Source organism: Sus scrofa, chromosome 12, assembly GCF_000003025.6.
Source record: "Sus scrofa isolate TJ Tabasco breed Duroc chromosome 12, Sscrofa11.1, whole genome shotgun sequence".
Taxonomy (NCBI): Eukaryota; Metazoa; Chordata; class Mammalia; order Artiodactyla; family Suidae; genus Sus; species Sus scrofa.
Genome location: NC_010454.4, coordinates 54,602,957 through 54,617,072, shown reverse-complemented (window position 1 = coordinate 54,617,072; position 14,116 = coordinate 54,602,957). Strand labels below are relative to the sequence as shown.

General features: G+C 46.3%; 1 protein-coding gene across 1 annotated transcript in view; it reads right to left on the bottom strand.

Moving 5' to 3' along the window:
• The window catches only part of USP43 (ubiquitin specific peptidase 43), a 59,536-nt gene that overhangs the window by 26,849 nt on the left and 18,571 nt on the right, over positions 1–14,116 (bottom strand). Inside the window, 5 exon segments of the mRNA XM_003131987.4 lie at positions 182–293; positions 4,036–4,171; positions 5,448–5,583; positions 7,233–7,368; positions 9,318–9,410. Of these exon segments, the coding sequence (XP_003132035.2) occupies positions 182–293; positions 4,036–4,171; positions 5,448–5,583; positions 7,233–7,368; positions 9,318–9,410 (613 nt within the window).

The window sequence follows — 14,116 nt, the reverse complement described above, 5'->3', positions numbered from 1 at the left end:
AAAATGGTTATTTTCTCACCTAACAATCAAAATTGTTTTATATGACAATGTGAACATTCTCATTGGCAGCAAATTCTTATCTCTCCTGAGCTACCTGTAGATTCCTACCCCCCATCCCCCACCACACACACACACACACACACACACACACACACACACACACACACACACGCACACTGACCTGTACGGGCGCCTCGCCCTTCATGAGATACCGGACCTTGTTGAGAATGGACTGCTGGAGCTGGGCCCACGAGATGGCCCTGTCCTCTCTTATCAGGAAAGGTGGCCCAAATCTGGACATCCAAGGAAATGAGGTTATTTCAGCACAAGAAAAACCAACCGTACCTAAGAGTCGAGAGCGTTTGCTCCACGCGTTGGCTTCTCTCCACTGGATGAGAGCACCACATACTATACAAAACTGCCCACCAGAGACCCTCCCTACAAACGGAACCATTGCAGAATAACAGAGGCCAGAGCTGCAAAACCAAAGAGAGACACTGTGGTGTAAACAGATGGCTCCCAATGGTCGGCGGGCTGGGAAACCCTCCTCTCCAGAGAAAGAGTAGACGGAGGGAACAGGGACCCAGAGGGAAGTCAGGCAGAGCCATCCAGAGGACACCTGATGTCTCAGGGTACCAGGAATGGTCCTCAGAACTGGGAATGTAGCCGAGACATGGAATCAACCCAAATGTTCACTGATAGATGATTGGATTAGGAAGACGTGGTGTATATATACACAACGGAATACTACTCAGCCATAAAAAAGAATAAAATCACGCCATTTGCAGCAACATGGATGGAACGAGAGACTCTCACCCTGAGTGAAAAAAGAAAGAGAAAGGCAAATACCATATGCGCTCACTTATATCTGGAATCTAATATATGGCACAAAGGAACCTTTCCACAGAAAAGAAAATCATGGACCTGGAGAAAAGAGTTGTGGTTGCCAAGGGGGAAGGGGAGGGAGTGGAAGGGACTGGAGGCTTGGGGTAAACAGATGCAGAATGTTGCCTTCGGGATGGATTAGCAGCGGGATCCTGCTGTGTAGCCCTGGGAACTCTGTCTAGTCACTTATGACGGAGCTCGTAATGTGAGAAAAAAGAACATATACATGTAAGTGTAACTGGGTCACCATGCTGTACAGTAGAGAAAAATATATATATGTATAAATGATAAAAAAGAAGTGGGAATGTTTTCCTCTCCCAGTCTGATGAACACACAGCCGTGAGCTTGTCATGCCAAAAGGGTCCCTGTCAGCCCCAGCTCTGCCCTGGAGCCTCTGGGCAAATCGCTGACCACTGCCTGTTCCCTGCCCTCGCCGGGTCAGGTTGCCTGGAGATCCAATGGGGTGAGAATGTGCTGCTGTTGAATTAGCTTCAGTAAAATACGGCTCAACTAGGAACTAGTGTGTCTGGACAGGCAAATGCACTGGGTGTCAGTTGCTATATGGACAGATGGGTTGATTGACCTTAACTTCTATTACTAGGCATTCAGGTTGTTTCCTTTGGGGGGTGGGGAGCACGCATAAGTTCCCAGGCCAGGGATCCAACCTGTGCCACAGCTGTAACCAGAGCCACAGCAGTGATGATGCTGGATCCTTAGCCCACTGAGCCACAAGGGAACTCCTCCAATTTCTTATTGAAGCAATGCTTGCTTTGGCAGGAGCTATACACTTTTTTCTTTCTGTCTTTTTTTTTTTTTTTTTTGCATACACCTCCTGATGCACATGACCAATTGCTTCCTCAGGATAAAGTTCCAGAAGTGGAAATGGGAAACCAAAGCTACGTATTCCTAAGATGCCCTCCAGAAAATCCGCACCAATTTACCAGGGAGGAACTTGCCCCTTTCCCCTGACATTTGCCAAAGATGAGCGTTATCAATTTTTTAAGCTTCTTTAATAATTTGAAAGGTTGGTATAGCATCTTGTTACTGCCATCAGAATTTCTCCTACTACTAACAAAGCTGAATATTTTAACCTGTGCTTGTATTTCTTCTGTAAATTAACGTTAATCTCTGTGGCTCTTTTTACAAGAGTATTTCTCTCAATAATCTGACAACTAGGTTTTATATGATGCGTTTGCGTCTTTTGGCTGTCACATAAATATTTTTCTTCATTTGTGCATTGCCTTTCAAATTGCCTTTAGCTTAAAATTGTAAATGTATTTAACAGAATGTGTTTAAAAGTGTGTTTGAAACATTAACACATTTAATTTTTTTTTTTTTTTTTTTTTTTTTTTTTGCCTTTTTAGGGCCACACCCGTGGCATATGGAGGTTCCCAGGCAAGGGGTCAAATTGGAGCTGCAGCTGCCAGCCTACACCACAGCCACTGGCCTACACCACAGCCACAGCAATGCTGGATCCAAGCCGAGTCTGCAATCTATACCACAGCTCATAGCAACGCTGGATCCTTAACCCACTGAGCGAGGCCAGGGATCGAGGCCAGGGATCAAACCCACGTCCTCATGGATCCTAGTCGGGTTTGTTAACCACTGAGCCACAACGGGAACTCCCATTTAAATGTATTTAAAACATGAACTAGGCTTTTCCGGAATAGCCTCCTACCTTAGGTGTTAAAATTGCCCCCAACCCAAAGACATAAATATTCCTCTGCATTATCTTCAAGTGATTATATGGTTCCTTTTTCTGTAATTACCTCTCCAATCAATTTATACATGTGAATTTACGGTGGGAGTAAAACATTGATTATTTAAAATAAAGAGAAAAAGAAATCAATTAGCCCAGCATTGTATATTGAATAATTCATTCACTCCTTAGTAATACGAAAGATGCTGTTTTTATCCCTACTAAGAAATTCTTAAATATACATGTGGCCTATTCTGTGTCATTGACTTAAATGTATATTCTTCTGCCTATATCACAATATTTTAATAATTAAAACCTTATTTTAAGAGAACATTCTCTCTTCCTTCTTTCTCCCTCCCCCAATATTTTCTGGATTTTTTCTTATAAGTCTGTTCTTCCAGATAAATTTTACAAACATTTTATCATTCTAAACATTTTTCGTTGGAGTGATACCTTTTAAACATTTCATCTGCATTCTATAAGAAAACTCTCTGGTTTTGTATATTTGTGATGGAACCAGTCACTTTCCTGAACTCTTGCATTTGCGCTAATCACTCCTGAGTTCTCGGTTTTCTAGGCAGACAATAATATAATCTGCAAATAATGGTAACTTTAGTTCCTCGTTCCTATGAGCAGTTTCTTTTTCTCCTATCTTACTGCACTGCGTGGGTTTTACAATACAGTGTAAAATAACAGCGGTGACAGCAGTAACAACCTTTCCTAGAACCAGTAGGAAAACTACACTTGGAACTAACACAGCCATTGTGAATTACCTATTCTTCAATTTTAAAAAAAGGAGTTCCCTGATGGCACAGTGGGTTAAGGATCCGGCATGGTCACTGCTGTGACTCGGGTTTGATCCCCAGCCTGGGAACTTCCACATGCTGTGGGCATGGCCAAAAAATTTTTAAAAAGAAGAAGGACAAAAAAAAAAAAAAAAAACCAAGAAGAAAACTTCAGATGCTTAATTGTTAAGGATTGTGTTAACCAACCACTTTTAAGCAGTGACGCTTTTTTTTTTTTCGTCTTATCATCATTTCTTGGGCCACTCCCGTGGCATATGGAGGTTCTCAGGCTAAGGGTCGAATCAGAGCTGTAGCCGCCGACCTACGCCAGAGCCACAGCAACGCGGGATCCGAGCCACGTCTGCGACCTACACCACAGCTCATGGCGATGCTGGATCCTCAACCCACTGAGCGAGCCCAGGGATCGAACCTGCAATCTCATGGTTCCTAGTCGGATTTGTTAACCACGGAGCCATGACGGGAACTCCTAAGCAATGATTTTTGATCCTCTTGATCAGGAGGTACCAATGCCGATTCTTCATTGATCAACCAAGCGTGAGAATGGATATTTAATTTTTTGCAAATTAGAATTATTCTAGGCCAAATTCCAAGGACATGTCCACACAGCCCAGATATCATGGAAAAGAAGGAGGACGTTAAACATACCTGCTGGCCTGCTGCCCTGAGCCCACCAAGTTACAGAAAAGGATTAGCACCTTGTTCTCGCCGGGGACGGGCCGAGATAGTCTCTGACCCTCACGGGCAGCCAAGCGCGGGGAGACGGGCAGGCCAGGTGGACAAGCTGAAGAGAGAATTACATTCAGGTTCTTAAAGCAGTTACTGCACTGGGTCAGAACCCGGGCGTCTAGCTCCTCTTCTCTTTGAGCATCTATTAGTCACCCTTGGGAGACACCGGAGGGCTTCAGGGAAAGTGATATCAGGTTCATGGAACCTATGTGGTTGGGCCCCTGGCATTAAGAAGATGATACACGTGGTAATGAATTTGCCGTGTGTGTAGCAGGGATTTTAACGAACGCTCTCCAAAGTCAATCTGAAAAAGACTCCGAGGTGATTCTGGTTGCTTGTGTGCTTTGACCAGAGAGCGGCAGAATAGCTTCCCCCCAGGAAAGCTAACGTAGGCAGCACAGAGAGAAGGTAAAAATCTTCACCATTAAGGAAGTAGGGGGAACCATCGTCCATTGCCGAGCACTGCAGAAATGTTACTTGTAAGGCACAGATGTGTCACCTGTGACTGAGTTTGAAATGGGGGGCTTATTTTACTGAGTTATAACACTCTCAGGGCCACTCGATGTCCTGTTCTAGATTCCGAGCCCAGATTCTCTCTGTTGACTCAGGGCAGCTGCAGACACCTGGTTCCCACAGCCTGCCTGCCACCCAGACTGGCCAAGGATATGGGCTGGGGCACAGGATTCATCTGGGGTAAGGGTCACACTGGCGTTAAGGTCCTCTAAATACGGGCCTTCTGGACTAGCTAATTGGACCAGCATGTGTGCTTGACCTAAAAGAGTAGGTCAGAAACTGACCATCTTTGCCAGTCCAAAGATTAGGAGAAGCAAGCACAGAGACACAGGACTGTTACCAAAAAGTCACTTCATAACCTCTTCGACCATTTACTGCTCCGCTCTGTAAATTTTACTTCAACGCACTGGCCTTGAACCATAAGAGCCCTAAAGACACAGATCACCCCAACACCTGTTCTGAAGAGTGGTTCTCAAAATGTGGTCCTTGGACTGGCTGCATCAGCCTCACTTGGGAACTTGCTGGATATGCAGTTTCTCAGGCCTGCACCCCTGGTCTACTGAGCCAGAAACTCTGTGGGAAAGGCTCAGAAATCTGCTTCAATAAACCCTCCATGTGACTCTGATACTAAGGCTTTAAGAATCCATGTATTAGCTGATTAATTTTTAATAATCAACCCTCTGTACAACTATCCGAGAAAATAAGCCTGATATTGCCAAGTACTAAAATTAAATGTCTTATGCCTTAGATCCCAATGAATACCTCTCAAACCTATAACTCATAATATCCAAATAAAATTATTCAAAGCACTCTTGTACCTGAGAGCATCTCCTGGCCGGGTGATGGAGGGGCTTGGAAGGCATACACATTATCTCCCTCTGCAATAGTATTCAGGTCCTCTTCATCAAAGAAAGACCGCTGCAGCCCATTGGGATACAGTTCAACCAAGATCACCTGAAATGAGAAGGATCATTTTTCCTCTTGTTTTTTAAAGGGAACTTAAGAAGTCTAAAAGTGACTGACGGTCTGAAACCTCTCTTTCACTCTTTCTGTCTTTCTAAGTCGTTACTTATTTTTCATAATAAAACACAGTAAGTGTAACAAATAGATGGACCACAGGCATCCCAACCACAACTACACAATATCAAAGTGCTGACAGAAGAGTGAGGAGAAGAAAATTGAGAAAGCTAAACTTTTATACCCAGCTGGACTACCACGCGAGACTGAGCCCACAATGAAGACTTTGGACAAACAAACCGTGAGAGTGTTTATCACTAACAGAGCTCCACTTAAAGAACTTCTAAATAGTAGTGCCAACTTTTTTTTCACATTATATCATAAGTGGAAAACATTTTTATGGAACACTGAGGCAAGCAGAAGAAGCTGGTTTTGTAGTGGAGGAGAGAGGTGAATGCCTTGAGGGCCCTGGCTGTCCTCTCAAGGCAGAAGGAATCAACAACTCAGCACAGATAACTCATTCAAGGCACTCTGGCTGAGAAGTTCTCTTGCAAAAGATACCTTTCAGGATTAAAACAAATAAACTGAACTCGGAAACGTTGAATTGTAAGATGAGATGATGAAAACAGAAGACAGTGAACACAGGTAAGTGTAAATATGCATTGACTATATAAGCCTGTAATATAACAACTATTCCCACTAACACAACCTGTGAGAAAGGGGAGGAGAGATGCAAATACTGGATAATGATGCCCATCTGTAATAATATCTAAATCAAAAAGGTTTAAGCGAGGAGTTTCGTTGTAGCTCCGCAGGTTACCAACCTGACTAGTATCCATGAGAATGGATACTGGCCTCACTCAGGGGATTAATGATCCAGAGTTGCCATGAGCTGTGGTGTAAGTCACAGATGTGGCTTGGATTTGGCGTGGCTGTGGCTATGGGATAGGCTGGCGACTGCAGTTCCAAATCTACCCCTAGCCTGGGAACTTCCATATGGCGCAGGTGCAGCCTTAAAAAAAGAAGGCGTGGACCCTTTATTGTGTCTATGTTATTCCTTAATAAAGAAGTTAAAAATATTCTCCCTTCAAAAGAGTGCTTATTTACTGTATTGTATTATTATTGTTACTATTTTTAGCCACATGTGCAGCATACGGAAGTTCCCAGGCCTGGGATCAAACCCATGCCACAGGAGCAACCCAAACCACAGCAATGACAACGCTAGGTCTTTAGCCTATTGAGCCACCAGGGGACTCCTAAAAATATTCTTTAACTAGAAAAATAATCCATAAAGTCACCAGGGAAGTGTAAAACTCCCATTTTACAGTTAAAGAAACAGAGGACCAATTACTTTGTCCAAGGTCAAAAAACTAGAGAGTGACTGAGTCACAGTTAGAACCCCATCCTGGGCCCCTGCCCTCATACCGCGTTGCTTTTCACCACCATCACCTCTACCCTGTCCTTTCAAGGGGGCCCTCCAAAGTCACAGTGAATCCAAACTTTTTACCAAGATGTTCGGGGCGGGGAATAGAGAACACCCATCCTCCTCTCCCCCAAATCGCCTCTCTCATGCCTACATCCCAGTCTAGACAGCTGGCCCAGTTCGCATCCATCATCCCGTGCCCTCCCGTGCAATTCCATCACACCTCAGCCGCAGGAATGCCGCCTTCCTCTGCGACCATCTTCCTCAGGGCTGCCACCGTGCTGAGGATGGGCACAGCCAGGCCAACCCGCAGGAACCGCTGGCTCTGAGAGAGGAAGACCAAGGTGACGCTCAAGAATCTGGAAAATAGGAAGGAGACCACATTCTCAAAGGACTGACAGGAACTGTCACCAACAGCACTGGCACTGGATCAAGGGCAGCACGCAGGCAAGATAATCTCTCCTGCCCAGTCATTATTGTACTTCAGGTATGCTGTCACCAGGTGGCAGTGGGGAGCCAAATCTCCAAGGGTCTCTGCTGAGTGTATTTTGCCAGCAAATTAAAAAGATACATAATTTAAAAACACAATACAGATCTTCTTCAATTTATGATGGGATTAAGTCTCCATAAACCCATTCATTGCAAGGTGAAAACGCATTTAATACACCGAAACTCCCAAACATCGCTTCTATGCCTCACCTACCTTAAATATCCTCAGAACACTTAGATTAGCCTGCAGTTGGGCAAAATCACCTAACACAAAGCCTATGTGATACTAAGGTGAGGGAATCGCTCATGTAATTTATGGAATACTACACTGAAAGTGAAAAACAGAGTGATTGTAAGGGTATCAGTTGTGGTCCCTCGTGGGCGCCAGGCTGACTGGGAGGTGTGGCACTGCCCTGCCCAGCACGAGAGGATTGTACCCACATCACTAGGCTGAGAAAAGATCTAACTTCAAAATGCAAAGCACAGCTTCTACTGAACGTGCACCACTTTTGCACTATCATAAAATCAAAAAACTATAAATCGAACCACTGTAAGTCAGGGACCATCTGTAGAGATCCATGGCCTCAAGGTTCTATTTGCCAAATAGATGATCTTAAGCCCCCAAAGGAACGTTGAAATTTGAGAAACAGAGCAGTCAAGCTTCATCTTCCAGTATAGCTCCAAACCAGGGATGAGGCTCTCCTTTCCCTATGGAGGTCCCCCCTTTGGTCACAGAACACAGCCCTCCTAGCCCCCATCCTCTCTGGACACTGTCTCTGGTCCCACTTCCTCCCAACCCCAGCAGCACACCAGGGCTCACCCCGTCAGCTCCTGTTTCCCCTGCTCTCCACGCAATTAATTATCCTGTATCATGCAGCTAGTTAGCAGAGCTGGGACTTGAACCCAGGCCATCCGCCCCAGAGTCAGCGGCCCTAACCACCACGCTGTGCTGCATCAGGCCAGGCAGCACAGCTCACATCTCAGGAGACATCATCTGATGGGAGCACAAGCCAGGGCTGTACAGTGGCACAGAAAACCCACACGTAGGAACTCAGAGCAGAGGGACGACTGAGTTGCCAGGAAAGGCTTCACGAAAATGGTAGGTCTCCACTGAGCCCTAAAGACGGAAGGGGTCAGCAGACAGAGGGCCAGGGAAATGGTTTTTACAAACCACACCGGGGAAGAACGGCCACCTTCAATGCCAGTAAAGGTGCCCATATAAGAGCTCACTAAAATTCCACAAGGTGGACCCTGGCCCGTCACCCTAACAGTCACTGCTAGACCAGGGCTCCTGGGACGCCTGTGCTGTGTGCCTCCTCCCGAAGCCTGCCTCCTCCTGTCTTTTTTCTCATATCTCCTAACAACCCTTTTCCTTTTTCTTTGCTCCTTAAACAAACCTTTTTCTATACATTCGCCAAGAGGAGAAAGGATTTGGCCATAAAGCAGGGGAAAGCAGATGGTGAGAGATTTTCTCCGCTTCGACCCTGTCCGACCGAGTGGTACCAACTGGCCCAGGCCGGCGTCTGAATGGGCCAAGGACGGAAGCTTGGCCACGGGGCTGATAAACAAAAGCATGTTTATAATTCCTTCTTCAGCTACAGAAGGGACACTGTAACCTTTCACGTTAATGGTTCCGTTTCACAACTACGTGTCCCTCAGCTACAGGGCTGGTTTCTGGACCAAAAAACAAGGCTGAGAACAAAAGGTTCCCAGGGAACCAAGGACGGAAGCCACGTTCACAGGACGGAAGCCAAGTTCACAGGACGGAAGCCAAGTTCACGGGACAGAAGTCAAGCTCACAGGCATGATGCTCACGTACCTCGTCTGGCGCAAGGGGATCGGCAGCGACACACACAGGAAAGGGTCGAAGGTGTTGCTCTGTTTCAGGCAGTGGGGGCAGGTCAAGGAAGATCTGTGAGGGCGGAAGATACACACGGAAGCTGCATCACACTGGAACAGTTTGGCTGTTTCTCAAGAACTAGAATCCCCACTGCAATCACACCCGGAATGGAAAAAAAAAAAAAAAAGAATGCCAAAGAGAATTGAAAACCTAGACCCCAAAGAATTGAAAACAGGTGCAAATCCTTGTACACAGAAGTTCACGGCTCCGCTACTCACAAGAGCCAATGGGAGGACAGACACATCCCAAGTGTCCCTTAATGGACAGATGGGTCAATGAGACACAGCACAGACACACAATGGATTATTATGCAGCTACGAAGTCGGGATGCTCGCTACAAGAACGAATCTCAAAAACATCACGAAACTACAAGAAGCCAGACACGAAAGGCCACATATTTTATGACTCCATTTCTATGGAAGAGCCAGAGTGGGTAAAACCACAGAGACAGAAAGCAGATTGGTGGTTTCCAGGGGCTGAGTGATTGTTTAATGGGGACCAAGTTTTCTTTTTGGGGGGGGCAATGAAAATGCTTAGGAACCAGAAACAAGGGGGGCTTTCACAACATGGTGGATGTTCATGTCGCTGAATGGCATGCTTTAAAATGGTTAATTTTAGGGAGTTCCCTAGTGGCTCAGTGGGTTAAGGATCTGGTGTTGTCTCTGCTATGGCTCAGGCTTGATCCCTAGCCTGAGAAAAAAAGGTTAATTTTATGTGACTTACACCTCAATTCTTTATTTATTTATTTTTTTTCTTTTTAGGCTGCTCCGAGGCATATGGAGTTCACAGGCCAGGGATCAGATGTGAGCACAATTGTGACCTATTTGCACCTGAGGCAACACGGGATCCTTAACCCACCTCCCTGGGCTGGGGAATCAAACCTGCACCTAGGAGTTCCCGTCGTGGCTCAGCGGGTAAAGAGCCCACCTAGGATCCATGAGGACTCAGGTTCAATCCCTGGCCTTGCTCAGTGGGTTAATGATCTGGCGTTGCCATGAGCTGTGGTGTAGGTCGCAGACACAGCTTGGATCCTGTATTGCTGTGGCTGTAGTGTAGGCTGGCAGTTGTAGCTCCAATTCCACCCTAGCCTGGGAACTTCCATATGCCGCAGGTGTGGCCCTAAAAAAAAAAACCCAAAACCCCCTGCATCCAGAGATGCTGCCTATCCCACTGTATGACAGCAGGAACTCCTTAATTCTTTTTTGGTTTTTTTTTGCTGCACCCACAGCACCCAAACACTCCTGGGTCACTGATGCCGTCCACCCCCCTTATTGCATACAGCTAAAGAAAACAAAGCTCAGAAAAGAGCTGCTAACAGGAGTTCCCTGGTAGCTCAGCAGGTTAAGGATCCAGCATTGTCCCGCAGTGGCTCAGGTTGCTGCTGTGGAGCAGGACTGATCCCTGGCCCAGGAACTTCCACATGCCAGGGGTGTGCCCCTCGACCAAAATAGCAGCTAAGAGCTAACAGTGAAAGAGAATTTACTAAGAACCAGGCATTGGGCACATATTAAGCCCTGTGTTGCCCATAACCGCTCAGATTAATCTCACTTTACAGAAGGAAAAAACTAAAGCACAGAGAGGTTAGGTCACTTGCTTGGGGACACACAGCTCTTAGGTGGCAGAGCCCAGGCCCATCACCATTTCTTCAGCATCTTTAATACAAATAGATCCACATCATTTATTTAGACTCTTTAAACTGTTTTAAATTTAGCACATCTCTTCTGAGAGCAAAAGGCAACTTTTGGGTTCCATACCAGTGCTCTTATTTAATTTCCTTCCTTGTAGAATGTGCCATGTTCTCCTCAGTGTAACGGATTTCTGGATGTTACGGTCCTCATCCTAAAATCTGCACAGACTTCCTGGGGATGGAGAGGAAGAGCCCACCAGCAGGCCGTGCTCTCACCCCTGGACCGTCCCAGGGTGGGTCGGCAGAGAAACCAGGGCTGCAGTCAGAAGAGCTTTCGGGGATCCCTACAGAAAGCACAAGTCCTGCTGGGTTCGTTTTCCACTGAGCAGACCAAAGAGAACAAACCAGGGCCGAGCCAGTTTTGTTCAGTGTTCAGGCTGCTGCCCCAGGCAACCCTAAAGGATCTACTCATTGCGAGCTGCCTTTCCTGATACAGTGAACAGAAGGCCCAGGGTGACTTTAGAAAGCAGACAGAGTATTTAATGATCAGTCACTCTTGCTGCCTCTGCTACGTTCCCTTTAGGAAAATCATGGTAGTGTTTTGGTTAAAAAAAAAAAAAAAAAAAGGATGCATCAAACATTGAGCTCCAGCCAGCAGGGGGCTCTGACATTTGTGGGGTCTCCTCTGCCACCCCATTTCTCTCCCTCCTTCTCCCACCCTCACCCATTACTTCTCATGGCACCACATAGGCCTGGAACATGTATTGTTGTCATTGGGAAAATTTCAAAATCTTGTTTCACATTTAAGCGAACAAATGAGAAGGAGTATTTTCCTTTGACTTCTTTTAAAAAACAAAACAAAACCTATTAAAAATACAGGGAGTTGCAGTTTTCATCATATTCAACACAGATTCAGGGGTACAGGCTTTATATTTATATTGAGCCATGACTCTGGCAGGAAGCAAGAGATGTATAATTTGGCAAAAACATAGAATAGACTAAATTTTTTTTTTGCCTTTTTGGCCACACCCAGGCATATGGAAGTTCCCAGGCCAGGGACTGAATCCGAGCTGCAGCTGCAACCTATGCCACAGCCGAGTCAATGCCAATCCTTAACCTACTGCATGGGCTGGGGATCGAACCGGCGCCCCCCCTCAGAGACAATGCTGGATCCTTCCCTTGCTGTGCAGCGGGAACTCCTAGAATGGCCTCATTTTGTACCTAAAAAATGAAGAAAAGGAGTTCCCAGTGTGGCGCAATGGGATCAGTGGCGTCTTGGGAGCGCTGGGACTCAGGTTTGATCTCGCCCGGTATAGCGGTTCAGGATCTGGCGTTGCCCGCAGCTGCAGCTTAAGTCATGACTGCGGCTCGGATCTGATTCCTGGCCTGGGAGCTCCATATGCTGTGGGCCAGCGATAAACGAAAGAGAGAGAGAGAGAGAGAGAGAAAAGAAGAAAGAAAAAGGAAGAGGAGGAGGAGGAGGAAGAAAACATGTTGTTTTCCTGACAAACTACAGAGAGGACGTGAAGTGCCCTGTTCCTCAAAGGCTGAGAAATGAGGACAGAGAGTGGGACCAACGGATCTGGGGGTTGGGAGAAGGACCAGTGTCACTTTCCAGAAAGCTCCAGGCATTCCCAGGCTCCATCTACACCTCAAATGTGGCCTGGCTGTCCTTGCGTCCTCACCATCCCCTCCAGAGCACTCACAGTGCTGACTTACTGTCCCCCAGGCGCTCCCGGGGAAAGTGACAGAAAGGCACCTGGCCCCCTTCGGTGTTCCCTGGCCCACCTCCCTAGCGCAGTTCCCCTTCTGCTCCAAAGCCAGCCTCCCACCTGCCGCCCTTTGCTCTCCACTGGTGACAAAGGTCCCACGATGACACTGCTGGCCTCTCTCTGCTGCTGAATACACGTCATCCACCTTGAACCTGGCCAGCTACACCTGCTCGCTGGCCGGGGAGACAGACGGCCACGCCGGCCACGGTCATTACGATAACGTAAGAAGTCACCACTCCGGGATCTGGTCTGAGGAGGCCTTCGCAAACACACTCCACCCAAAAGGGAATGCTGCCCACCACGGGGACCAGATTAGGCTTTCTGTGAACAAAAGCTACGAAAGCCACGAACGGATGAACACACACACACACACACACACACACAGACACAATCCCAAAACTCCAACAGAGCAACTCCTTGGCTATTAAACTTGCAAATGTTTTCAGGCTGTGGTTATAATCATACAGAATCACAAATTATTTGTCTCTAGTCTATAACCTATAGAAGTTATATATTATATAACAGTATATATTATAACTTACACTATAATGATTATAACTAGCATAGACTATAGAATATATAAATATATACTATACTATATTATACATGATATAATACAATAATGTATACAACTGTATACATTATCTGCATATACATTATATACATAATATATACAATTGTATACATAATGTAATACAATATACTTATACTATGTAATTGTATATACTCTTCTTCCTTCTCTCCTCCAGCCAAAGGCAAAAGCTCAGCCCCCAAAAAAGGGGGACAAGGACAGTCAGAAGAGAGAACCTGAGTGAACAGGGGCCTCTGAAATAACCCGTAACACTTCCAGCTTTCAGTTGCAAAAGGAAGGCTGATACCAGGGCGACCCTCCATCCCAGACACGCCTCCCCCAGGAAAAGAGTCCCAGCAGCAAATAGCACCCTCAGTGCGGAGCTGGCCCCCACTGACCGCTGCAGAAAATCACCTCGCAGCCCTCAAGAGCCCCAGCCTAGAGGGACACCGCTAACCATATTTTTTCTTTACTATGGGCTCGCAGGCACAAAGCAGCTCTTTTTAGCCGTCACCAGTCCTTTCTTGCGTAGCACGAATATCTTGCTTCTTATCCATCATCCCACCAAAGGGTACTCGCGGCCCTTAGTATCTGCTCAGCTCAAAGGTCAAGTCTTCAGGAATCCTCCTCGCCTGACTCACCTCGCACACCTTGTGCTATTGTGATTTATGATGAGAAATATACATTTGGCCTCCAACACCTGCTCCTGGCACAGCTCCCCCAACCCTTGGAATTTCCTGAGTGATCC